Source organism: Cyberlindnera jadinii (genome assembly GCF_001661405.1).
Source record: "Cyberlindnera jadinii NRRL Y-1542 unplaced genomic scaffold CYBJAscaffold_22, whole genome shotgun sequence".
Taxonomy (NCBI): Eukaryota; Fungi; Ascomycota; class Saccharomycetes; order Phaffomycetales; family Wickerhamomycetaceae; genus Williopsis; species Williopsis jadinii.
The window spans coordinates 43,748-69,134 of record NW_017963673.1 but is presented as its reverse complement, the minus strand read 5'-3'; the positions used below and the strand labels follow the sequence as shown (position 1 = coordinate 69,134).

The window sequence follows — 25,387 nt, the reverse complement described above, 5'->3', positions numbered from 1 at the left end:
TTATAGCGTACAGCGAGAGACGGGGAAAAAGAAGCTCCCTTGTTGATATTCTCCCTTTATAACTCGGTGGTGTGGATCCTCTGGCCCCTGTGTCCTGCTTTGCTACGTTTTTTCCATTCCATTTCAGTGTTCAGGGACGTTGTATTTGATCCCCCTGCACTGAAGACGCTCACCAGGTGACCGTGTGTAACGATGTCATTTCCAGACGGTGGTGGTAGAAAGAGAGGGTACTCCTTGCGAACGCAGCTCTTCTTCAAGAACTCGGCGAAGGGTACGACGACGTCGTCGTCTACGCCCGACGACCTGGAGATGGGCGTTTCCGACTATACTGGAGGCTCTGATGCGAACTCATCAGCAGATCAACGCATAGAGCTGAGGAATATGGATGTCAGTGCCAGATCCACAGTGAATCTGCTGGAAGGGAAAAGAGATGACGATAAGATCCGGTACTCAGCGGAATTGGACCAGATGGATACTACGCTCGGGACTGAAGATGGTGATCTCTCAGCTTTGGCGGACAACGTTGGCGTACGACACGTGAATCCCTCGTCCAAGGTTTATGCTGGTAAAAGAGGCAGCATTCAGCAGAGATTGACTGATCTGAAGAATACCGTTCTCAACATCAGACCGTATAGGGAATCAGCCAATGGACGGAAGATCCCTATTGCACCGACTGGTGACTTTGATCGCTCACAGTTCCCTTGCAATCGCCATAAGAAACATGGCGATGAATTGTTGGAGGATGAACGCTACAATGAACCATACATCTCAAACGTCATCTCATCAGCAAGATATTCATTGTACAGTTTTGTTCCAAAGCAACTCTACGCCCAGTTCTCAAAGATTGCAAACCTGTACTTTTTGACTGTTTCTATATTACAGATGATCCCTTCTTGGTCAACAACTGGTACCTATACGACCATTATCCCCTTGTGTATCTTTGTTACAATCTCGATGTTGAGAGAAGGTTATGACGATTGGAGAAGACATCTACAGGACAACAAGGAGAATAACAACTCTACGGAGATGATTGTGTTCACCGAGTCCTATAACAGAGATCTCAACCTGTCTTCTACAAGTTCGAATGACCATGAACATGGCACTAGTATACTAGAGACTGTTGGTGACGATATGTTATCACAGCCAAATACTTTCACCAAGAGGGATTACATGCGTTCGGTTGGGTTAGCTGCAACAAGTGCTAAGTGGAAAGATATCAAAGTGGGTGATTTGATTCAGCTACACCAGGATGAAGCAGTACCTGCGGATATCATCTTGTTAACATCGGATGGCCAAAATGAAAACGAAGTCTACATTGAAACCATGGATTTGGATGGTGAAACGAATCTAAAGGCCAGAGTGCCTCACAGAAAGATATGCGAACGGATGAATAGTGCCTTAGGTTTCAAAGATTTCGAAGGCTCGGTTACCGTTGAGGATCCAAATAACGATTTGTACAACTTTGAAGGTGTTTTGAGCCTTGACGGCGCAGAGTATGCATTAGGACCAGAGAATGTCATCTACAGAGGATCAATCATAAGAAATACCAAGACCGTTGTTGGACTAGTCATCTTCACAGGTGAAGAGACAAAGATTAGAATGAATGCAATCAAGAACCCAAGAACGAAAGCTCCAAAGCTACAGAGATCAATCAACTTGATTGTGGTCTTTATGGTGTTTGTCGTGTTATGCCTTTCGCTGTTTTCATTCATGGCACAGAGAATCTACAGGAATCGTTATTGGGATAGGGCATGGTACTTGTTGAATTCAGAGGCTGGTGTTGCTCCAACTATTATGGGATTCATCATCATGTACAACACCTTGATTCCACTTTCTCTCTACGTGACAATGGAAATTATCAAAGTTGTACAGATGCTTTTCCTTCAGTGGGATATTGATATGTACCATAAACCTTCAAACACTCCGTGTGAGGCAAGAACTGCAACGATCTTGGAAGAATTAGGCCAAGTCAGTTATGTGTTCAGTGATAAGACTGGAACTTTGACAGATAACATGATGATCTTTAGAAACTTCTCAGTGGCTGGTACTGCTTGGTCTCATGTTGTTTCAGAAGATGATGAAGAGATATCGGACCAGGACGTGGACCGTGCAACGATACATTCGCCTAGATGTTCAATTGACATCAGAAGAAGTAACACAAGGTACACGGGACGGCCAAGTTTAGCTCCCGCAGTCACTGGGAAGAGTGCTATGACATCTCCCAAGGAGAACAGAGTGGACTCACTGAAGACCTCAGTAGAACTATTGCAGCATATACAGGCTAATCCAAACAGCCTGTTTTCTAAAAAGGCCAAGTTCTTCATTTTATCGCTTGCCCTATGTCATACCTGCTTACCAAAGTCAAACTCAGACGACCCTGATGATATTGAGTATCAGTCGTCTTCGCCAGATGAATTGGCATTGGTTGTTGCTGCCAGGGACATGGGATTTGTCGTTTTCGGAAAGAACCAGACTAAATTGACAATCAGAACCTATCCAAATGGTTTGGATGAAGACCCTGTTGATGAACAGTACGAAGTATTGAACGTTGTTGAGTTCACTTCAGCAAGAAAGAGAATGTCAATTGTTGTTAAGTTCCCAGACGGTCGTATCTGTATGATATGTAAAGGTGCAGACAACATCATCCTGGAGAGGTTAAACAACATGGATTTAGTCCATTCCAAGCAACAAGATGTCTACAGATCAGCTAGTATCAGAAAGGCAAATGAAGCCTCCGTGGTCTTACAACAACGTCTGTCCATGGAGCACAAGAAGAGCATGCAGTTCCCAAGATCTTCAATAAGTTCAGTCGCCAATTCTTCCAACAACGCTCATATCCAAACCGTTGATGATTTCGTTCACAGTATCAAAAAGGATCAAGATGAAATCAACGAGGTTCTGATGGAAACCAGAAAGTCGTTGCACATCAGAGATAGAGAGAAGTATAACATCACTTCGATTTCTGATTACATCGGCAACGATAAGATGGTTATGAATGAGGAATATGTTATTGAAAAGACCTTGGAACACATTGAACAATTTTCCACAGAGGGGTTGAGAACTTTGTTATTCGGCTATAAGTGGTTGTCAAAGACTGAATACGAACAGTGGGCATTAGATTATGCCAGTGCAAAGACTTCATTAACAAACAGAGCCCAAAATATAGAGCAGGTTGGTGGTGTTCTTGAAAACAACTTTGAATTGCTAGGTGCAACTGCCATTGAGGACAAATTGCAAGATGGTGTCGCTGATACAATCGAAAAATTGAGAAGGGCAGGCATCAAATTGTGGATGTTGACTGGTGATAAGAGAGAAACTGCTATCAACATCGGCTATTCTTGTAAGTTGATCAAGGATTACTCAACAGTGGTTATTTTGGATGTCGCAGACGATGATCTCACTTCTAAAATGACGGCAGCTGAGCTCGAGATCGACAAGGGAAACGTTGCACACTGTGTTGTTGTCATAGACGGTTCTACATTGGCAAACTTTGAAACTGATTTATCTCTCATGTCAATCTTCATCTCGTTGTGTACCAAGACAAACTCCGTTATCTGTTGCAGAGCAAGTCCATCCCAAAAGGCGTTGATGGTGTCTAACATCAGGAGCCTAAACAAGAGACTCGTCACTTTAGCTATCGGAGATGGTGCCAATGATATTGCAATGATTCAGAGCGCCGATATTGGTATCGGTATCACGGGTAAAGAAGGTCTCCAGGCTGCAAGATCATCCGATTACTCCATTGCGCAGTTCAGATATCTACAAAAGCTATTGCTTGTTCATGGAAGATATAACTACATCAGAACGTCCAAGTTTGTTTTGTCAACGTTCTTCAAAGAGTTGCTGTTTTACCTTTCGCAGGCCATTTTCCAAAGAAATGCAATGTTCACGGGAACATCTCTATACGAACCGTGGTCTCTTTCGATGTTCAACACTCTGTTCACATCTCTCTGTGTTCTCTGTATCGGTATGTTTGAGAAAGACTTAAAACCGGCAACGCTTTTGGCAGCACCTGAGTTGTATTCAATGGGAAGATTGAACCAGGCTTTCAACTTGAAGATCTTCCTGAGCTGGATGTTCATTGCCACAACAATTTCTTTGTTGATTTGTTTCTCAAGTTGGTACCTCTGGGGATTCTATGTAACATATGACAACTCTCTATACCCTGTTGGTGTATTGACTTTCACAGCTATTGTGTTTACCATCAACATTAAGTTACAACTCTTTGAGCAGCATGATAGAACTTGGATGAACTTTGCTTCTATTGCTATATCGTGCCTGGGTTGGCTTTTGTGGTGTTGTATACTACCAGGTCTCTACGGCTATGATACTAGTAAGATCTATGACGTCAAACGTGGTCTTTATTGGAAATTTGGAAAAGATATCACATTTTGGGCTGCTCTTCTGATTCTCGTCTCTATGCCATTGATGTATAACTTCTTCTTGAAGATGTTACGATACTGGATTTTCCCAAATGAGGTTGATGAGTTCCAAATTTTGGAAAAGAACACTGACGTCAGAAGAACCATCGAACTTGCAGCTTATGATCAGATGGCACAAGGATGGAAATGGGATAAAGATCAATCCACGGTAAAGAAAGTAATACACAGAAGAAGAAAGAACACCGTTGCATCTCCTACAGAGCTTCCACCTGGGTCACCATCGTCAGCTCAAAAAGTGTCATCCATGGATGATGATGAAGAGTTTGAGACGGAGATCTTACCAAGTGGTAAGATCATAAAAAGAAGGTTGAAAGACTCCACTGTACAGAAAATTGGGAAAAAGTTGAGATTTTTACCAGCTGAATCTGCTGAGAATGTGGATGCAATCATTGAAAGAAGACTAAAAGATCTGGAATGAGTCAGTGGATAGCAGGCTATCTGTACAATGTTGAATGGGCCTACGGTAGTTGATCATTATTATCATTTTTTTTTTCGTACGTATGGATGCTGTAAATAAATATTCAAATGCACTGTAATATGTAGAAGTTAGAGGTCCATCTCTTCTGCAATCTCTCTTGCAAGTGGTTTACTCTGAACGACTCTGGAGTCCTTCATCTTCTTCACTGGTGAGATTGTGACATCGCCATGTTTAGTTGACGGTGTTTTGAAAGTGTAAAAAGTGTCTGCTTTTGGTGGAAGGTCGTAGAACCATCCTCTGGAATCTAATATTTTCATAAAGGCATCAAGAGTGCTCAAGTTCTTCAACGTGCGTTTGGAGCCAATGATGATTAGTTTTGACTTAGCCCGCGTAATTGCCACGTTGACCCTTCTCCATTCTTTCAACAAACTTCCAATGTTGTTGTTGTTGTTTGATTTCACTAGAGAAATAATGACACAGTCTTTATCACGACCTTGGAACTGATCGGCTGTCAACATCTCCACGTCTTTTCTAGCTGAAAACTTTCTATAGAATAGACGGAGCTGTGCACGGTAGAAGGACATAATACCTATGCTCTTTTCAGGAACACCACACAGGATCATTGCCTCAACTATCTGGAACACTAACTCAGCTTCTTTGGGGTTTTCAATGTTCTCCTTGGAGCTTGTTTCCTGGCATCCACCAACCTCATCATGGTTCAAGAATAGAACCCTGTTGTTTGAGTCAAGGACTGTGTCAAGCCATCGTTGGGCTGGGCTGAGACCATCAGGAAAGGTGGTTATAAGCTTCTCAATGAAAGGAATTTTGAGAGACAGATTGGCAACCATTTCTGATCCGCATTTGAGACGACCTTCATATATGAGGGTGTTTGATAACAACATTATATCCGAGCACATCCTGTACTGATGAGTTAAATCAACAACTGACTCAGGGTGTCTCTCGCTTAGAATCTTGAACAAAGACTTTGATAAACCAGCCTTGGCTTCCAGATTCTGAACCAAAGGTGGTAGCTGGAAGTGATCTCCAACAAGAACAAATTTGTCACAAAATCTCAGAGGCCCAAGACACACTGGCATGGAGACCTGAGAAGATTCATCCACAATGCAATAGTCGAATTTCCTTCTGTTGAAGATCCATTCACTGATGCCTAAACATGTAGTTGCAACCACTGGAGGATCGAGGAACACCTCTTGGAGGTCCTTAGCAGTCTTTACCTCCTTTTTGTAAGGGGAAAACACTTGTGTCTCCTTATGAACACGAGACAAATTACCTAGTCTGACAACTCCAAAGTCCTCTCCCTTAATCTTCATCAAAATGTTATCAACTGCAGAATGTGTGTATGCGGTTAATAACACAGTCTTTTTGTTTTTGACCAAAAACTTGATCAACTGAGCAATAACTGTAGTCTTTCCAGTACCAGGCATACCTAACAAGAGACTGTAATCTTTTGTAGAAAGAACCTTTTCAAATGCTTTTATTTGGTCTTCATTGAAGGTATGGCCTTGTTCTAATGTGAACGGTAGAGGTTGCTGTTCGAATCTTGGAGCGACATCATCAACAATAAGCTCTCTTCTCCTGGAGTCACCATCCTTTAGGAAGAGGTTAAGAATATTGTACCTTGCCAATCTCATACCGTGAAACATTTCATCTTTATCAATTCTAAATGTAATCTCCGGATTGATTCCCTGAGAGTCTTGCAATGGCCTCAAGACGGTTTGAAATGTCTGATTATTTTCAATATTGAAACCCTTAGATTTCACAACATTGTTACGAAGTCTTCTATTGGTTGATATGCTGATGGCATCTTCTCGGAGATATTTGATGAAGCCAAAGCATAGACCAAAATGACCAGCTTCATCACTGACGATGATACGATCATGTTTAGCCAACTGCGACAAGTTCAAAGGAGATAACCCATCCATCTTCCTCTTGAACGTGTAAATATAACAATCATTCTCATCGTTTGTGTCATCTTCAAAGTTGTCGATAACGAGGTTCGAAAGACATTTACCAGAAGTCTTTTCACGCGTTTCCCCGTCAACGGCAAACAAGTCCTTTTTCAACAAGTTGATCGTACCTTCTTCCTTCGTGACGAGGTCATCCCACTTATGATAGAATTCCTTATACTTAGGGTTATCTAGATGGCCTGTCATATTATCAAACATACCATTGGGAAGACCACTGAGCTCATCAGTACCAGATTCAGTAAGCTTGTTTATGGTCATACAACCTTCAACTGCATAACATCTATCGCATTGACTTTGACGTTTGATTTCAGGAAGCTCAGATGTTCCTTCCCGGAGATATTTGGATAGACGATTTCTCAACATCATCAAGTCTTTCAACTCCCTTTGGTCGATTTCGTGTTTTGTAGTTTCCTTGAGTTTAGTATAGACCAGCATGAAGAATTGGACATCCATTTCATATCTGTCTTTCATCAAAAGGGTGTATAGAGCAGCCTGTGCCTTATGTGATACCAGAGCTCTTCCACCAGATTTTAATTCCATTGGTGCAACAAACTTACCCTTAGTGTTTTGGTTATCTAAAAAGGCCTCGATGGTGACGTCAATCAGACCTCTCAAACCATATGCTGGTGACCAAATGTTCTCTTCAATGTCAATGATATTACTCGTTGCAAACAACGTACGTTCTTTGTATTTGTTGATCTTGATTGACGCTGAACTTGATGGCCTTTCCTTGACGTAAAGTTCAAACCAGGTATTGATATAAGGCAAATGTTCCATCACTTGAGCACGTACTGAAGCAGTAGTTTCGCCAATGGTAAGAATGGTTAGCATGTTATCTTGTAGCTGTCTTTCCATCTCCTGCTGCATGAGCTCCATTGAGCAGAAATGCTCTTTTAAAACGTATTGGAAGACACAGTGAACGATTTCACCAACAAGTAGGAAGACATTGTACTCACCAGGAAAGTCCAACTTGGTTTTAAGAACAGACCTTCTATCACAGCTAATTGTATCACTTACCAAAGTTGCAGAAAGTAAAATGTCAGGATTCCAAACCAATAAGTTATGCGAGTTGGCATCTACTATTCTGGAGTTTTCACCAACAATATGAATAACATCCCTCGGCTGAATGTCTAAAGTTTCCCACATATCTCTGACAAAGATCTTATGAGATTCGCCTTTCGAATCTCGTACTGTTAAAAGCTTCTGTGGTTTCTTCATACCTCCCTTAACAACATAAAATGTGTTCATAACGTTCATTACCTCGAATCTCTTGATTCCATCCCTTTCAACTGCCGACTTGGCCAAGTTCACATCTTCCTTTTTGAAGATATCGACATTGTTATCGGTGTCTTCAATGTTCCTTTTGAAGACCATTGAGCCTTCTCTATCAGCTGTCTCTATAACTCTTTGTTGAGTATTTAAAATTTCCACCTTTGTTTTTGGCTGGACTTGTGTTTTTGCCAATAAGAGACTATCCAGCATGTCATCGTCATCAGAATCAAAGGTTCCAAAGTCATCATCCTCTTGACTAAAGTTAGCTGGAGGTTCCTGAACTGAATCTATAGAGTTCTTCTGTCCCGCTTTTGTAGGATTCGACAAATGTACCTGCGAAGGTCTTGCAAGAGCAGCATCCAAATCGTTCATAAAGTCCTCGCTGAAATCATCTGCAAATACATCACTTGAATTGTCGAAATCCTCAGGATCTTGATCCTGACCCTTGCTTCGACTCTGTATTTGTTCAGTTATTTCAGTTTTAATTTGGGGTGCATCATTACCAGCCCTAACAACATCCATGGGTTTTGAAGGTGTATCTTCAACAGCCCAGTTGGTATTGCCGCTTTTAGCCCTCGAGGCAGCACTAACAGCGTTCTCCACCGTGGATATCAACGCCGCAACGTCTCGACTCTTGATGGTGTTCTCTGTGACCGGAGTGTTGAATGACATTGCAGCCTTCCATAGTGGTCTTCTTGGCTCAGTGGTCTTTCTCGATTTGAAAGTTGGAGGAAAACTTTCACTCTTATTAGCGACAGATGGGGTCTTCCTCTGGAACGCTTTTTTTGGTGATGTCTGTGTCAAGGCCAAATTCTCATAGGGCAAAGAACCTCCACACATACGGGAGATTTCTGCCAGTGGGTTCACTGGTGAGATGTGCAAGTTTTTCACGTCTTCAAAGGGCGATGACGGTGGCTTCTGTGGTGTTCTATGCTTCTGAGGCGTCGGCACCCAATAAATTCTATCCTCATGAGAGCTTCCCGAATCGTCGCATCCAGGCATCAAAAGAGAGTCGTTCACTACTTTTGGCGGCGTCATAGCAAGCTCCTCTTCATCACGCTTCTTCTCCGCACAGTTCACATCGATCTTGACCATCTTTAACGGTGTTGATGTAGCGCCAACAGCGGACTTTGGCGGCCCAAACTGGTACACTATTCTTTTCTTCTTCTTCTGAGGCTTCTCACGTCTAACTTCGTCACCATCCTCCTCCAGGCCCTCGTCCTCCATCTTCTTCTTCCCAACTTGTCTGCTAGGAGACGACGGTACAGCATCTGTACGTCTTTTCGCCATAGCGATAACAGTGTTTGATTCAAGCAGCAGCTTTGGTCTTTCGTAGTATCCGATGTTGAAGTTTGTGATTGTAGTTGAATTTTGCCCTTTGCCTTTGTGGATTGTTTACATTTTGTGCCTCGTAACAAAATGCTGCCCAAACCGGTAAAAGCGCGAATTTGTCGCACGCTCCCACTGACGCGTCCTTTCATTACGTTTTACGCGTGTGCTTTTACGCGTGTTTCTCAGGCTATTTGCATTCAGTTCTATGTAACAAGTTGTTAACGAGATGTCAATGGCTAATGCCACCATCAGGGTTGGTTATGTAACCGTAGTTGTATATGTACTCTCTATTTCTGTGTTGTAAAGGCTGGGCCGTCTGGAACAGTATGGAGACACACATCACCGGTTTGTATTGTTGATATTAAGGTACTCGTGCTTACAATTCATCTATACAGACCATTTGGATGGTTCTGGAGGAATATCACTACAGTTCAACAAGCCCATGACACAGGTTATAAATGAAAAGAACAATAGACAGATGAAACATGGAACAGTTGACGTAAGCACATGTCTCAATATTGTTATACCAAATACCAAATACCAAATACCTTGCAATTTCCTTGCTCTTCTCTAATATATATCATGCTGTATGTTGTACCGTTTAATTTTCACACTTCCTTCCCATTGCATATCTAAAGATGAACATTAACGTCAGAATCGTCCGGTGAGATTGACGTTTCCCTCAGCTCTGTGGCGATTCTGGCCTCGTAAACCGTACGCCGTATATCATCATCATCGTCTTCTTCTTCATACACATCATCAGGGTGATCTCCATCATACCCATGGTCATCATCGTCGTTTAAAAACTGATTATGTTCCGTGATTCTCTGCAACGACATCACAGCATTTGGATCCTCGTCATCGTACACGGGAGGCTCATCAGGTGGTAAAGTGTTCAAAGTGATAATATCTTTAGCAGAGTTCTGTAAACTGGTAGATGAGCTCTCATATCCAGTATTTGCAAAGAAGTCTGGAGGATCAATGATATCTTCATCGTCCTCGTTGGAAGATTCCAAGAGTAGGTCCTGGCTACTCGTGTTGTACTCCGGTAGAGGGGGTCTAGACCCTTCTCTTGAGCCATACCCCCATTTCTTGATGTTCGCCTCAATGAATACATAGCCGGCTTGGCCCAAGTTCACATGGAGAACACAAGGGTTATTGGAACCAATCGTTGGGAAGATGTTATTCATACGCATTCCCTTGATGTGTCCACCAAGAGACTTTTCACTAACTTTCTTACCATTTCTGGTGAAGAAGATCGTTCCTGAACGAACCCTGTAACCAACACCAATAACGTCGCCATATTTCAACTTTGGGAACACATCGAGCTCGTTATCGCTAAGCTTAAAGCTGTTGTTCACACGTCTCGTGCCGTTAGAGTCATAAGCAACCGAGTAGAGGTGTCTTCCTGGAAGTCTAAAATAAGGATATGGCTTTGTAGAGAGGCCCAACGACACCAACGTATCCTCCGGTGAGTCCAACTGGTACATCTTTACTTCATAGTAATAGACATCGTTGATCTTCGGTATCGGTAGATTTGTCTGGATGGAGCACTGGTAATCAAAGCTTGTGAAGTGTAGTTCAGTTCTGTCCTGCACAACGATCGCATCGTTGGGCAAGCTTGGATCTGGAATGAATTCCCAAGCCTGCACACCCTTCTCCTGTATGGCCATATGTGTTGAAAGCGAAAGTTCCTCGTTGAAAGGAGGGTATTGTTTAATGTAATCCTGACCGGATCGGTACAAGTTTTGCTCGTTGGGCGAGAGGTCCCTTAGCCTCTCTTCGATTTCGAACTCGTCGTCCAACTGACCCGGCACCATAGTCTCCAACTTCACAGACTTCTTGTCCTTCCACGTCTTGACGATGGTGAACACCACGAGGCCGACAACGGCCAGTCCCATGAGTGCTGATAGCACCAGCGAGACGAGAACCATCACCAGTGCAAACACATCCCCATCAGAGGTGTACTCTCCGTTTCCATTCTCGTGCAAGCCCACGGGGAGTCCATGGCACGCTCGTAAGAGTAGCGCCGTGGTAAAGAGGATCTTGGGCATTGTTGCTTGTGCCTGTTCCTTGTAATACTTCCTTGTACTCGTTCCCTGGGCGGATTCCTTGCGCGTATTCCTCTACCTCTGCCTAGTGCCTCTGCCTAGTGTCTCTGCCTAGTGCCTCTGCCTAGTGTCTCTGCCTAGTGTCTATTCCTTGAGCCTCTGCCTAGTGTCTCTGCCTAGTACCTCTTCCTAGTACCTCTTCCTAATACCTCTTGTGTATAATACCGGTACAACGCTTCCTGGGGTAGGGATAATATCTCACTCACAAGAACCCTCACAACCCTCTCCAAATTAACCTCTAGCTCTCTTGAACCCAGCCTGCTCAGCTCTTCTCAGACAACCTCTGCAATAGAAATCAACAAAGTACACCAAACAGACAAGCTGAAGAGACTCTTTCACACGAATTCTCGTTCCAGCTCGCTTCTGAGGTTGTGTCTCACGGCCTCTCGGCCCGCAGTTCAGCCCAGGGGGTTTCCCCTTGTGGAAACAAACAGAGAGCGCACACGCACAAAAACCCGCTGCCCTGCCCGTACGCCCCCGTTCCCCCTTCAGAATTGGGCAGAGGACACACAGGCCTTTAGACCGCTTGCGCAGGAGCATTGTGTGTGGCGATGTAAACAAATGGACCAGATATAGCGCGGTTGGTACGAAGAGGCGGGATAAGCTGAATTCTGGAAACAGCGCTTGATTGTACTGGTCTTAAGCATCAGAACGGTACCAGAAAGTGTACTGCAAGTGGCCCGTTTATTGGCTGAGAGGAGCTTGCCGTCATACAAGTTGAAGATAAGCGCCACTGTTGCAGGTCTGACGAGATGATGAACTTCACCGGACAACTCAAGAAGAGGACCGTTAACATTGGCGGCGGATTTAAGCAGAGCAGAAGCTCTCTTCTTCAGCAGACGCAGAGAGAGCGTGAGAAGCGTGAGCGGGAACGAGGCAGGGAAAGGGCTGCTGGTGTTGTGAAGAGAGCCGTTGTCAGACGTTGCCGTCTCATGGACACAAGGTACCAGCTTTGTAACCAGTGGGATGAGAGGAGTATCGAAGCGCTGGACATCAACAGGGTGGTGTACTGGTTCACGATATTCTACAGCGATACTTTCGGTCACAATCCAAGGAGAAAGGACCAACTCGAGCTGTTGATGTCCAAGCTGTCGTTGGGCTACACTGAACTATCAGAAGTAAATCAAAAACGATTGCTCTCGACTTGCCGGGACGTGATACCGAATATAGACATTTCATCCTCTGACGACCTGGAGGTAGCACAGGGTGTGCTATACGTTGTGGACTTGATCATCCCAGTAGCGTGTCATGATGTCATTCTGATACCAACTCTGACAAAGTTTGCCTCAAGACTTGTTCCTACACCAGGCCTTTCAGTATTGTCACATGTGACGGATCTTATCAACAAGATTTCAGCCGATGAACCAAGTGAATATCTCAAGTTCCTGTTAAACGATTTTGTTGGCGATTTACACTCGTTTGGTATCAACTTCATCGCACTATCAGAGCAACTCTCGAAACAGGAGGTGAAGCTCGATACGGACCACAAGTTACAACTACTCATCAACGTGATTTTGAAAGCTGATGACAGCTCAACTTGGTTCTTCACTGCATTATCATGGATTGTATCATCGTTTGACGTTTCCTTAGTCACAGCTTCAGAATTAGACGACGATTACGAATCGGATCAAGAGCAACAGGAGATCAAGTATAAGCAAAAGACTATAGACAATCATAGTAATGAAATCATCGAGACCTTATACACCAGAGATATGGTTGTACTGGCATCTGAGCGGCTACAGGATACTAATCAGCTAACTAGACTATTAGGTTCATTGGTTGTTTTGAAACCAAGATTGAAGTCGTCACTAATGATCTATTTGATACCAACAGGGTTTGAACCATTGCTGAAACAGGTATTGGCACACCGAGTCTTTGAGGTCTTCACTGATATGGATGAAAGCGCCCTCTTTTCAGTTTCCCAAGACTTCATCAACGAAGTTTTTAAAGATAACTTGGATTTTTTACACCACGATTTATTTGTTTTCTTGGAGCTACTACAATACAAATTGATCATATCAAATGATCGTGAGATACTGCTACATCACGATTTTACAAGGGAGAATTTCCTTGCAATTGCGATGTTTTTGAAGAAGTTTGTTTTCAATCTGATATGGAATCGTGCAAGTATTAAAAGCGTTGTTTCTCCCTCAAAGAAAGCCGACATGCTCTCTGATCTGGTCATGAAAGTACTGTCCCAGGTTTACCTCAAAGATGCGAGGTTAAAGATTATGGCGAAGGATGCTTGGCTAATTGATCCTTCAAGACTGAAATTAGGAAATATCACAACTGTTATATCTCAATACGAGGAGAAAAAGAACGATTTCACAAACTATTCTGATGGAGAAGGCGAACAATTCTTGGAATCTTTGAACAAAGATACACAGGCAAGGTTCGAAATCTATCAAAAAGTCCCGTTTTTCATCTCTTTCGATAGCCGTGTGGAGATTTTCCAAGGTTTGGTTGAAATGGATAAGGCTAGATTGGGAATAGGTGATAGTAATCTAAACTTCTTTGCTGGCTTCATTGATAGAAGATACACGGCCACTATAAGAAGAGAACATTTATTGGATGATGCATTCGAAAATTTTGGGAAATTGGGTGAACAATTTAAAACAAAACTCGGCATTGAATTTGTCAATCAGTATGGTAGAGAAGAAGGTATCGACGGTGGTGGTATTACAAAGGAGTTTCTAACAAGTGTTGTACGGGAAGGCTTTCGAGAACCTCTGTTTGTGGAGAACGACCACCATGAACTATATCCGAATCCTCAGATCGGGTTGAGATATCGTAACAGAATCGACAGTTCCAAACAGTTGGAGCATTTGAGTTATTTGAACTTTATGGGTAAAGTCCTGGGGAAATGTCTCTATGATAGAGTCCTTGTTGATGTTGCATTTGCAAATTTCTTCCTCACAAAGTTCAACAGTGGATATAAGACATCCTTTGATGATTTGGAAAGTTTAGATTCAGAGTTGTATTCAAATTTGACCAAATTGTTATCGTTAACCGATGACGAGCTATCAAATTTAGGGTTGACATTCAGCCTTGATGAACTCGTTCATGACAGGCACATCACCTTTGACTTGATACCAAAAGGATCAACTATTAGCGTCACCAGTGCCAACAGACTTAAGTTCATACATGAGGTTTCAAACTATAAGCTGAACAAGACGGTATCTCTACAGTGCAACTCATTTCTAAATGGTCTTTATGAGATGATATCCAAGGAATGGCTTGCAATGTTCAACCCATATGAGCTTCAGATGTTGATATCAGGTGAGACAGATGTTAACATCGAAGATCTGAAGGAGAACTGCGTCTACGGTGGATATTCTGAAAGCGACCAAACAATCCAGGATCTATGGGAGATTGTTGCAGAGATGACAAGTGCAGACCGGTTCCAATTTGTGAAGTTTGTCACTTCTGTTCCTAGAGCGCCCTTACTTGGCTTCAAGGCACTGGTTCCTAATTTCGGTATCAGAAATACCGGATCCGACATTGATAGGCTCCCAACATCTTCAACATGTGTCAATCTTCTGAGACTCCCAAACTATAGAAACAAGCAAGTTCTCAAGGAAAAACTGCTCTATGCTATCAACGCAGAAGCAGGGTTCGATCTAGCGTGAGCCACAGGTATTTCTCCACCTTATCTGGTGTATATAAGCTTGCTTTACTGCTCATGTGTGAATTCCTTTGCTTATCCTCCACCGTGCCTCTTTCATTGTTTTATACTGTTACTACTCAGATGTATATATGTGATGTATATATACTACTAGCTGATACCCCCCCCCCCAGTTGTTAGTTCACTCTTTGCTATCACTGTTATTACCGTTGCTGTTGTTACCGTTGTCTTGACAACCAGTGGAATACACTTTCATGCAAAGTTTTTCCGCTCTTGCGGTTGCGTTTTATCCGGATCAGGTAATTTTCCGCTTTTTCTATGAGGGGCCAAAACTCTCAAAAACACCCTCAGCCGAGAAGGGGAAAAAAGAAAGAAAAGGAAGAAGGAAGAGAAAAAAAAATTATGTAATGGGTCTGAAGGTTGAGCCTAAAGATCTCTAAAAGACCCATTTTACTTGTCAAGACGTTTGAAGCAGGGATCTGTTGCTTTCACCTGTTGTGTGGGAAGTTTTTTGAAGCTGGATCCGATACCAATAAGCCTGTCTGGGGGATATACTGATTAGGGAAGCGCTTGTTAATACCGACTGCCCTCATCTGTCTCTCTTTTGCTGTTTCATACTTGTGTCTGTGTTGTGTCTACGCTAAGATCTTCCCTTTGTGTTGGTGGTATCTCATCAAACTGAAGGTGGAGAGGGAACCGGGGGCTGTGCTAACTAATAAGGGAGGAAATAGCTGAGTGATACTCCCCAATTACAGCTTTTCATATCACCAGAGGTTATTCGCTGTGAAACAGGTTATAGATCCAAGATGGATGACTTCACATTTCAAGGCCAGAATGATATGCTGTTCAAAACCGAACTGGACGATAGCTTCTTACTTGGTGCGGAACTACAGAATAACGAATTTAACGTTGAGCAGGAATTTGAACTCATAAATAAGGGTCCAGACGTCCATGCAAACCTTGGAAAGCCCGAATTTGCACATTCAGTTGACGAGAGCCATAAAGAGTCTCCAAATTTACCACAGATGGATACAGAGTATCAAGATTTTATCCAGAGTTCCAAAGTGAACGACCAATTACAGCAGGAATATGATCCATTGCAGGAAATAACTCCATCGACATCTCATAGCCAACAAGATCTACAGATTGGAGGGAAAAGCTCGCAACAGACGTTAAAGAACGAGTCTGGTCATAAACGTACCCGTGCAAGTGGAGAGGTGTTAGCGTTGCTCATCAACGAGTTCAACCAAAATCCAAATCCAAATGCTGAAATGAGGAAGAAAATTAGTGATCAGACCGGAATGCCTGAGCGCAGTGTAAGGATATGGTTTCAGAATAGAAGAGCGAAATCGAGGAAAATGGAGAAAGCAGCAGCCACCGAAAAGGATGATCCTTACACATTTGGAGCATCTTTTGGGTTCTCCAGATATGATAACATTCCTTTGAACCTCAACAATAACTATTTCTTTATCGATTGCAAGAGTCTAACAGTTGGGAGTTGGAAGAGGTTGAAAAGTGGAAATCTCTCCAATGAGAATATCTTTAATGTTAAGAACTTGTCAAATCTATCTCCACAGTCTATTAACGAAATCATGCACAACTCAACCGATCTCATGGTTCTAATCTCTAAGAAGAACTTTGAGATCAACTATTTCTTCAGTGCAATAACTGATAATTCGAAGATACTGTTCAGAATCTTCTTCCCAATTTCTTCTGTGAATAACTGTTCCATATCGTTTGTTCCAGATGAAGATGGCAAGGATCAATCCTGCGAGCTGAAGCTATGGTTAAATAGACCACCAAAGTTTGCCGTCTCTTTCTCTCATTACATCACACAGAACAACCAGTGGTCGATTTGTGAGGATTTTTCTGAGGGACATCAGGTCAATGATGCCTTCATTGGAGGAACAGGTATCCCACATGCTTTAACGGGCTTAGAACAATCTCTGAAATTCATGAGTTCTTACATCTTGGATTATAACAGTTCAAATATTCAAAGAGCACAGTTTGATCTACCTACGCGACCAAACTCAACTTCACCAGGCGGATTCCCATTGACACCTTTGAATTTCTCACCTGACGAGCAACAACAATTACAGCAACATCATCAGCAACAACAACAACAACATCAACAACTGCAACTACAACATATACAGGGATCTTTACAGCACACGGAGAACCCACTACTACAGCAGTTTGTTCAAGAGAGTACAAGGTATGATTTTGATAGCTTTATTCAACAGCCTGAGGGTGATCACTTCGACTCAGTTAGCAACAATGGCACGGTGAACAAATCAGAGTATAACGCAGTGAACTAGGAATGAAGTGAACTCACATCAATTACTGTAACAAGTTCATGGATTTAGTGGACGTCAAGATCTCCTTCAACCTAATTATATTATAATTTTACGTACATCAACACTTTGTTTTTGAATTTATACTTGTATCACTGACCTTGAACGATACTTGTCTTTCAGGTTTTACTGGCCCAGGAATTTCTTTGCCATATCGTCAGCCGTTTCAAATACATTGATAAGGTGTGGGTCTGTTTTACCATCTTGTTCCAATGCTTTGACCAATTTATAGGCTTCTCTGACGAATTCAAATGCCCGTCCAACCTGAGCAGGTAGATTCTCCACTCCAGTAATCTCAAACAAGTTATATGTCAAGCTCTTGGCAGTGTTGAAATCTCCAGTCTTCGAAGAACTGACGAAATATTGATCTAGCAGCGTTTGAACTGCGATACCAACTATAGTACTTGGAACAGTTTTACCGAATGGCATCTCGGAGACTAATTCAATCCAATCTTCGTTGGAACGTTCCACTTTATCTGCCTCATTACCTGTGAATGAAGAAACCAATACCGTTTCAAACAGTTCTCTCATGTTTCTCTTGATCAAATCCATTGATGATCTAAAGGCCAATAACGATCTCGACACCGGACCAGAATAGTTTATTCTCTTCTTTGGAAGTACCTGGATCAAGGATGCTAAACGTGATATGAGCAACACAACCTGCTTCTGAGATTTATCAGCCGTTATTGAGTCTCCAGCGAGTTGCTGACTTAGAGGTTCGTACAACTTTTGACTAGAAAGTTTCAAATAAGCCAACAACAAGATGTATTCTTCTTGGAACCTCTCATCGAGCGTCTGCAAGATTGACAAAGCCTTTGAGTTGTTTGAGGACTTCGTCGAGTAAATTTCAAAGATGTTCAAAGTACGAAGCAACGCCGTCGACAAGATTTCAAAATGTGAAGACAACAAGTGGGATTCATCTGGGACAACGTCAGATAGCAACGGTTCATTGGTCAAACACTTGAAGAAGTTCTTCAAGTTGAACTCCTGGAAATTGTCTGATCTCAAAGTTATACTCTGTAATGAGTGGAAAACGTTTTGTGTTGGTTTATGAGGGATGTCCATAGATTCGCCCCAAAAAGTTGTATATTTGACCGTTTTGAACTGGAAGTAACGGTTCATATTCTTAGTCAAGAGGTTAACCTCCTTAGCCTTGATCGGTAACATGGCAGCAATCAAGTCCTTGTACTCCTTTAGAGTGACACCTTCCAATGGCAACTTTTCAACGTATGTTTCATTAGCAATTGATTGTAACAACTTTGTATTGTTCAACGCGATGGATTGGTAGAAGTAGTACTCTTGGGGCACTCTAACAGAGAATATCTCATGCAAGCCTTCAGGTGGCAATTCAGAACTTGAAGAGCGGTTGTCAATGTTTCTCTCGTCAAAGTTCCATATTTCCACTCTGCCGTTTGTCTTCAACACTGGTAAATACTGTAGTCCAATGACACCTTTTTGGAAAGATTCCACTTGTTCCTGAGGTAGTTGAGCCACCGAACTGAAGAGATTACCGTTGGAGTTGACAATTGACAGGGCAACGTTAATATAATCGCTCTGAGGATAGCTCAAATACATATCCAAGGTTTGGGGCTGCAAATCGCAGCCGACTGACATTGCAATATCCACCAACTGTTGTTGGTTCAGGTCCAACTCAGATAGAAACCTACCTCTATCGATAAATCTCAAGTCTTTATTACCAAAGTCCATGGCGATGATGTACTTATCAACGTTCGGCAAGAGAGAAGTTTCTGTAGGGCCATAGATGGCGTGTATAAAGTCCTGTTCGTACAAATAACCCAACTGGGCCCACGACAGATAAGGAGCCCTAATGTACTCCAAGCCGTTAGCGATGAAGAACTGAACCAAATCAGACACAAAGTTGTCCGCAGAGAACTGTGTGCCAAAGTCCTTGAAGGACTCGTTGCACGTCAATGGCAACCCCTGTGGGTTCTCCCCATAGTGCTGCTTCAACTGGGAGCCATAGCTTATCCAGCTCCGGTTTCTTTGTCTCTCCACCGTCGACGACTTAACAGAGAACTTCTCCCTATACATGTTCACGCAGTCGAACCCGCTCATCACGAAAACAGGCGTGATGTCAAAGTCCTTAAACACCACACAGTCACTCTCAATGTACTGGAACAGCGACAGCGGGAACCCGCCAGTGGCGTCCAACAGCGCCTCCCGCTTGAACCCCATCAACCGCGACACATAGTGGCTAACATCGATACCAACACGCGCCCCTCTGAGCGACTCAAAGGGCAGCGTTTGGGTCAGTGCTCGTTCAAATACAAACGGCTCAAGGCTCTTCACTGTATGCGATAAGTGTTAGTGGAGTTTAGATTGTAAGCTGCTTTCCAGGGCCACAGCTCCCTGTGTCTGTTGCTGGCGCTTCAGCCCCGTGGCAAGCAAGCAGAATTGGCGCTTCATACCTGGCATTGGCTGAGTGAAACTGTCTGTTGAGCTTTGTTTGGATGTTTGTTTATTTGTTGAAGTTTGGAAACATCAACACATCCAAAAAAAACAAAACAAAACAACGAAACTGCCACAAAAGGAAAACACCTGGACACCCAAACACCTGGACACCGATACATCCGCACACCTATTAACCCGCACACCTATTAACCCGCACACCCACATCTCCAAGGTGGAATTTCCCTAGGCGAAAAACCACAAGACAACTTCTCCAAGAGCTTCCCCTTTGTTTATCGTTAACCAATTGGCTATTCACCCCCCTGTTGGTAGTGAATTGAGACTGTAACTGAGCCAGAGAGTCAACAGGAATCCGCTGGTTATCAGTTTGACGTTGATTTTGCCTATTGTTGCCTTGCTTCCATCACCGTGTACCCTGTGTATCGATCGGAAGAGAGCGTCTTGGTTAGGTTGAAGTCTTTGAGAGTATTCTAACGAGCCTGAAGGACTGTACGATCCTTGTTTCTGGGGCTGATTTGAGCTGGTGTTGACCGAGCTGGGCAGGACTGTTGCTCACACTTTGGACCTGTGTTGGATATTGAACGAAATCTGGTAGTCGGAGGCCCACTGCAAACGTATAAAACAACGAGGGAGTACTGTCAAGATGGACAGTGATAACGAGAACTCCGTGGCCTCGTCGGCCTCTTCTCTACAGGCTCCAGCGCCACTACCACAGCAGCAACAGCAACAGCAACAGCAACAGCCTCATTTCCACTACCAAGGCTCTCGGCATGGCCATCGTCACACGAGAAGACACTTTGGAGATGAGCTGGACGTTGCTCTCATGGATGATGACATTGATATGCAGTCAGATGGCTCTGATTTCAACATCAACACCACTGACTTGACCTTGAACAACGGCCTCAACGGCACACTCCACGAGGGAGAACCAATGGCCGAGTTGGGACCTATAAGGAAGATCCCAACAGAGGTGCTGTTGTTGATATTCTCTCAGATCAGCCATAAATCCGAGCTAGTGCCTTTGCTCAGGGTCTGTAAGAGATGGAGCAATCTCATCGTGGAGCTGCTATGGTTCAGACCTTCGCTGATGACGTCTCGAGCAATGTCCGGGTTACAACAGGTTATGTCGATGAACCCCAATGAGACGTACTGGAACTATAGGCCATTCATACGTCGTCTAAACCTGTCCTTCATCTACGAGCGTGTCGACAGCGACTTCTTGAACTTGTTTGAAGGCTGCTATAACTTGGAGAGACTCACGTTGGTGAACTGCTCAAGGCTCTCGAGTGAGTCGATCTGTAATGTGTTGCAAAACTGCTCAAAGCTACAATCCATAGATATGACTGGTGTTAAAAGCATCGACGACGATATATTTGAAGCATTGGGGCAAAACTGTCCAAGGCTACAAGGTCTATATGCCCCAGGCTGCAAATCTGTCACTCGAAGAGGCATAAGCGCAATCTACAACAGCTGCCCAATGCTCAAGAGGATGAAATTATCCGATAACCTGAGCCTAACAGATGAGGACCTTTGGTGTTTTGTCAACAATTGTAAGTCGTTGATCGAGGTTGACGTTCACAATTGCGTAAACTTGACAAATGACTCGTTGATCACGCTATTTGTCGGATTGGAACAGCTCAGGGAGTTTAGAATCTCTCAGAACATGAACGTGACTGATCAGCTCTTTAGATCAATCCCAGAGGATGCCCAGTTCGATAGGCTCAGAATCATCGACTTCACGGGCTGTACACAGATCACAGATCAGAGTGTCGAGAGAATCGTCCAAGCAGCTCCACGGTTACGGAACGTTGTTCTATCGAAGTGCACCATGGTCACGGACTCCTCGTTGAGATCACTGGCAAGGCTAGGTAAGAACTTACACTATGTTCATTTGGGCCATTGCACGCATATAACAGACTTGGGAATCATCATTTTGGCGAGAAGTTGTCACCGTTTGCAATACATCGACTTGGCTTGTTGTCAACAACTCACCAACAACTCGTTGATAGAATTGGCGCATTTGGCCAGATTAAGGAGAATTGGATTGGTCAAGTGCCTGAACATCACGGATTTGGGCATTCATAACTTTGTCATCAGAAGAGGCCATGACGATACTCTTGAAAGGGTCCATCTCTCTTATTGTACGAATCTAGGACTGTCGCCGATATTGGATCTACTTCGTGCATGTCCAAGGCTAACACATTTGTCGTTGACAGGTATACGGGCATTCCTGAGACCTGATATCCTCTGCTATTGTCGTGAACCTCCAAGTGATTTCAACGAACATCAGAGGGCACTGTTCTGCGTGTTTTCCGGTCAGGGTGTTCGTAAATTGAGAGAATTCCTCATCAACTTGTACGAAACAAGACCAGAGGAGTTCAACTCAACAAGACTCATTGATGGACAGCCTTTGGTCAATCTTGTGGCTGGGATCCCCATAAGGGGGTTCCCAGTACAGATACCACCACAACAGGCACAAGGACAACAGCAGAGACAGCAACAACAGGATAACTTCCATGCTGGGCTCATGGACCGTGCAAGACGTCAACTAGGCGACAATGGGTTGTTCAATGGGTTTGGCATAGGGGTCCCAATGAATAATAATAATAACAATATTGCTGAAGTGCAAGGAGATGGCCAAGGACAAGTACAACAGGCCCGTGTGGAAGCAAACCAAGATGTGGTTATGGAGGCGAATGTTGATGCTGATGTCGACGTTGTTGAAGTGGATTCCGAATAAGGTAAATAACAAGCTAACAAAAAGAAAGTAGGTTGCTTTTGATATAATAACTATGAACACTGACGATCAAGTCTATGTTTCATGTGAAGGTTGTAATGACAAATTATGTTTAGATTCTCTTTGTACATGTGTTCTTACGATCATCATCACCAGCTCAGATACGTTTAAAAACCATTTATGGAGTTCTCACTGGGAGATTCTCAAGTCTCTTCAAAGCCCTCGAGCATTCATCGTCGAATACATCTAACATCTTTGTACACACAGTGTTTAGATGTTCACGGCCTTGTGATGCAATATGCGTAATCCATTGCTCGATGGTCATCTCAATCTCATCATCGGGCATTTCATTAATGAAGCAGCTGACTCTTCCATCGATATCGTCGTTCAACTCATAAGGTAAATCATGAAGCACTGCGAGAAACTTGCGTGCTGTGTCCAAGTCTTCCAAGTTTTCAAACAACTTATTCGTATTAGTTGGTTGCCAAAAGTTATCCGGTGTCTCTTCCTCAGCTGAATGGAACGATTCATTATCATCTTCAGCAATGAGCTGTTGTTGTGGTTCAAATTTCGCTTCAGGGGCTGGTTCACTGATCTGGATATTGTGATCCGTGGATTCCCCTATTGGCGTATCATCATCAACTGGTAGATCCTCATCAACAGCAGTTGAAACAGGGAGCTCAATCTTATCATCTCCCTTGTAGTCCTTATCAAGGAAGGGACTTTCGCTTCTTTTAGGACTATCGAAAAATCTTGAATTGGTTCGATTTATCCGAAGTTCTCTCTTCGAAAGTTGTTCTGATATTGCAGGAGAATTTGTTCCTTGAGACTTGGAAGCCAGCGGAGATGGATCCAACTGTGAGATCGAAGAGGACAATGGAGATGAGCTGTTGTTCAACCCACCTAACAAATCACCATTCTGTGACTGAGGTCTGATAGTCGCAACATCATCATCTGAATTCTTGAGATGGCTTTGATCTAGCACATCAGCCAATGGAAGCTCCAAAGAAGATTTTGGAGAAGATTTTGCAGGTGACTTTGCTGGAGACACAGAAGGCATCAATGATCTTGACCTGTCACTACTATTTGTGACTAGTAAGATTTCATCTTCATCGTTATTGTCGTTCACTTGTTGAACCTGTCCCTTTTGTGGGGACCTCAAGTTCGTAATGTCCTGTAATGTCGAGTTCCTCTTAGGTTTCTTGTCTGGGCTTGAGCGTAACTTAATGGGTGGTAATTCAATGTTTTTATCATTTGCAGCAAATATATCTTCCTTATCCATCGAACTATCCAAGATCTTTGATTTTTTGAGTGGAGACGTTGGTGGTGCATGTTTCGAAGAAGATTTCAATCTGTTTGATCTTGTATTAGACGATTCAAAGTACTCCTCGTCGGCATTCAAGTGTTCAGAATTACCAGTTAGACTGAACGTCTCATCGTGCTGAGTTTCATCCACCGAAGAGCCATCATCAATTAATCTCTTGACAACTTTCCGCACTCTTCTAGGTCTTCGTCTTATTGATTGATCCTCGTCGTCTTTTAAAAGATCCGATTTCGTCGCACCCGCTATCTCCTCATTCTCTTCGTTCTCCTCATTCTCTTCGTTCTCCTCATTCTCTTCGTTCTCCTCATTCTCTTCGTTCTCCTCATCCTCTTCATTCTCTTCCTCGATTGTCGACGTTTCAGTCATCAACTTCGACCTTTTCTCTACCGGTGAGACCAAAAGTTGATCGCTCTGTCGTTTCGAAGAGTTTGAAACTGACCCGTCAAAAACCCTAATGAAATGGCAATCTCTCTCCAGCGCTCTCTTCCGGTGTTCCTCCATCGGGTCATCATCCAGTTCCCAGCCTTCGAGCGACGTGCCGCAGTACATACAGATGGCCAGGTCGTCCTCCTCCTCCTGTGGATAGTAAACAAACCCAGCAGCCACCATCTTGTCACTCGTCGGCTTAGCGGCCGCGAGCTTGTCGAAGGGCCAGTTCGCAAAGGACTCCGTCCTCATCTTCACAGCCTCCTCACACAAAGGGTCGCCAAAGATGCCAGCACTGGCCCAGTCGAAGCCAGGGTTGGAGTTGCTCTCAGTCATATAGTGATGCATCTGAGCAAACAGGCAAGATGGGCTCTTCTTCAAATGATGGCTTGTGGGGTCCTTCACGTTCTTCCAGGTGGACTGGGCCTTCTTACAGTAGAAGCACTTGACACGATCCTTCAACCGGTCCGTAGGGAAGAAGTAGAAACCAGCTTTGGCCATGAATTCAGGAGATGGCGTCTTATGAGGCCATGAGCGTGCTGATCCGTTGGGCAGTTGGTGGTTCACAAAGGTCTGTGCCCTGACGTTCGTGGCAGCCAAGTTCGATGGCTCCTCGTGCGTGGTGCTCGCCACAGAAGACGACGATCTCTTCTTTCTCGGTGGCATTAGCGGTGTTGACTGCGTTGGCGGTGGTGTTGAAGAGGAGCTTTGTTTACATTTCTGTGCTTTGTTTACACTCCTTTGTTTACACTTTTTCCCGCTGTTGATGGTACGCTTATGTAAGCGAGTGTTTACGTTTCGGGGTTGCTCCAGCAACCTCGGATGCGCTATTTCCGGGAGCATATCACGTGACATATGATACCTCGGAAATCCACCGACATCACACTATGCCACGCCCTTCCCTTCCCTTCCTCTGCACATAGCCAAC

The 25,387-nt window shown here is 43.6% G+C and overlaps 6 protein-coding genes across 6 annotated transcripts; 4 read left to right on the top strand and 2 right to left on the bottom strand.

Annotated features, from left to right (window-relative positions):
- The first annotated feature begins 49 nt into the window (after window positions 1-49).
- On the top strand, window positions 50-4,979 carry DNF3 (aminophospholipid-translocating P4-type ATPase DNF3). The gene has a single exon (XM_020215915.1). The coding sequence runs from the start codon at window positions 193-195 to the stop codon at window positions 4,858-4,860; it is 4,668 nt and encodes a 1,555-aa protein (XP_020068041.1). The 5' UTR covers window positions 50-192; the 3' UTR covers window positions 4,861-4,979.
- Window positions 4,980-9,700: 4,721 nt separating this feature from the next.
- Window positions 9,701-11,414, bottom strand: EAR1 (Ear1p). Its single transcript, XM_020215914.1, has one exon. It carries the CDS (start codon window positions 11,384-11,386, stop codon window positions 10,085-10,087), a length of 1,302 nt encoding a protein of 433 aa, XP_020068040.1. The 5' UTR covers window positions 11,387-11,414; the 3' UTR covers window positions 9,701-10,084.
- Window positions 11,415-12,042: 628 nt separating this feature from the next.
- On the top strand, window positions 12,043-15,357 carry HUL5 (ubiquitin-ubiquitin ligase HUL5; the record flags this gene model as incomplete). The annotated part of the gene is made up of 1 exon (XM_020215913.1): window positions 12,043-15,357. A coding segment is annotated over exon 1 (2,872 nt), but the record flags the coding sequence as incomplete, so codon positions are not given.
- Window positions 15,358-16,381: 1,024 nt separating this feature from the next.
- On the top strand, window positions 16,382-17,176 carry PHO2 (Pho2p; the record flags this gene model as incomplete). Its single annotated transcript, XM_020212166.1, has 1 exon — window positions 16,382-17,176. A coding segment is annotated over one exon (795 nt), but the record flags the coding sequence as incomplete, so codon positions are not given.
- A 3,742-nt stretch (window positions 17,177-20,918) lies between these two features.
- On the top strand, window positions 20,919-22,340 carry GRR1 (SCF ubiquitin ligase complex subunit GRR1; the record flags this gene model as incomplete). The annotated part of the gene is made up of 1 exon (XM_020212112.1): window positions 20,919-22,340. A coding segment is annotated over one exon (1,422 nt), but the record flags the coding sequence as incomplete, so codon positions are not given.
- Window positions 22,341-22,887: 547 nt separating this feature from the next.
- BIR1 (survivin) lies at window positions 22,888-25,125 on the bottom strand (the record flags this gene model as incomplete). Its single annotated transcript, XM_020216712.1, has 1 exon — window positions 22,888-25,125. One exon carries the CDS (start codon window positions 25,123-25,125, stop codon window positions 22,888-22,890), a length of 2,238 nt encoding a protein of 745 aa, XP_020068036.1.
- Window positions 25,126-25,387: the final 262 nt, after the last annotated feature.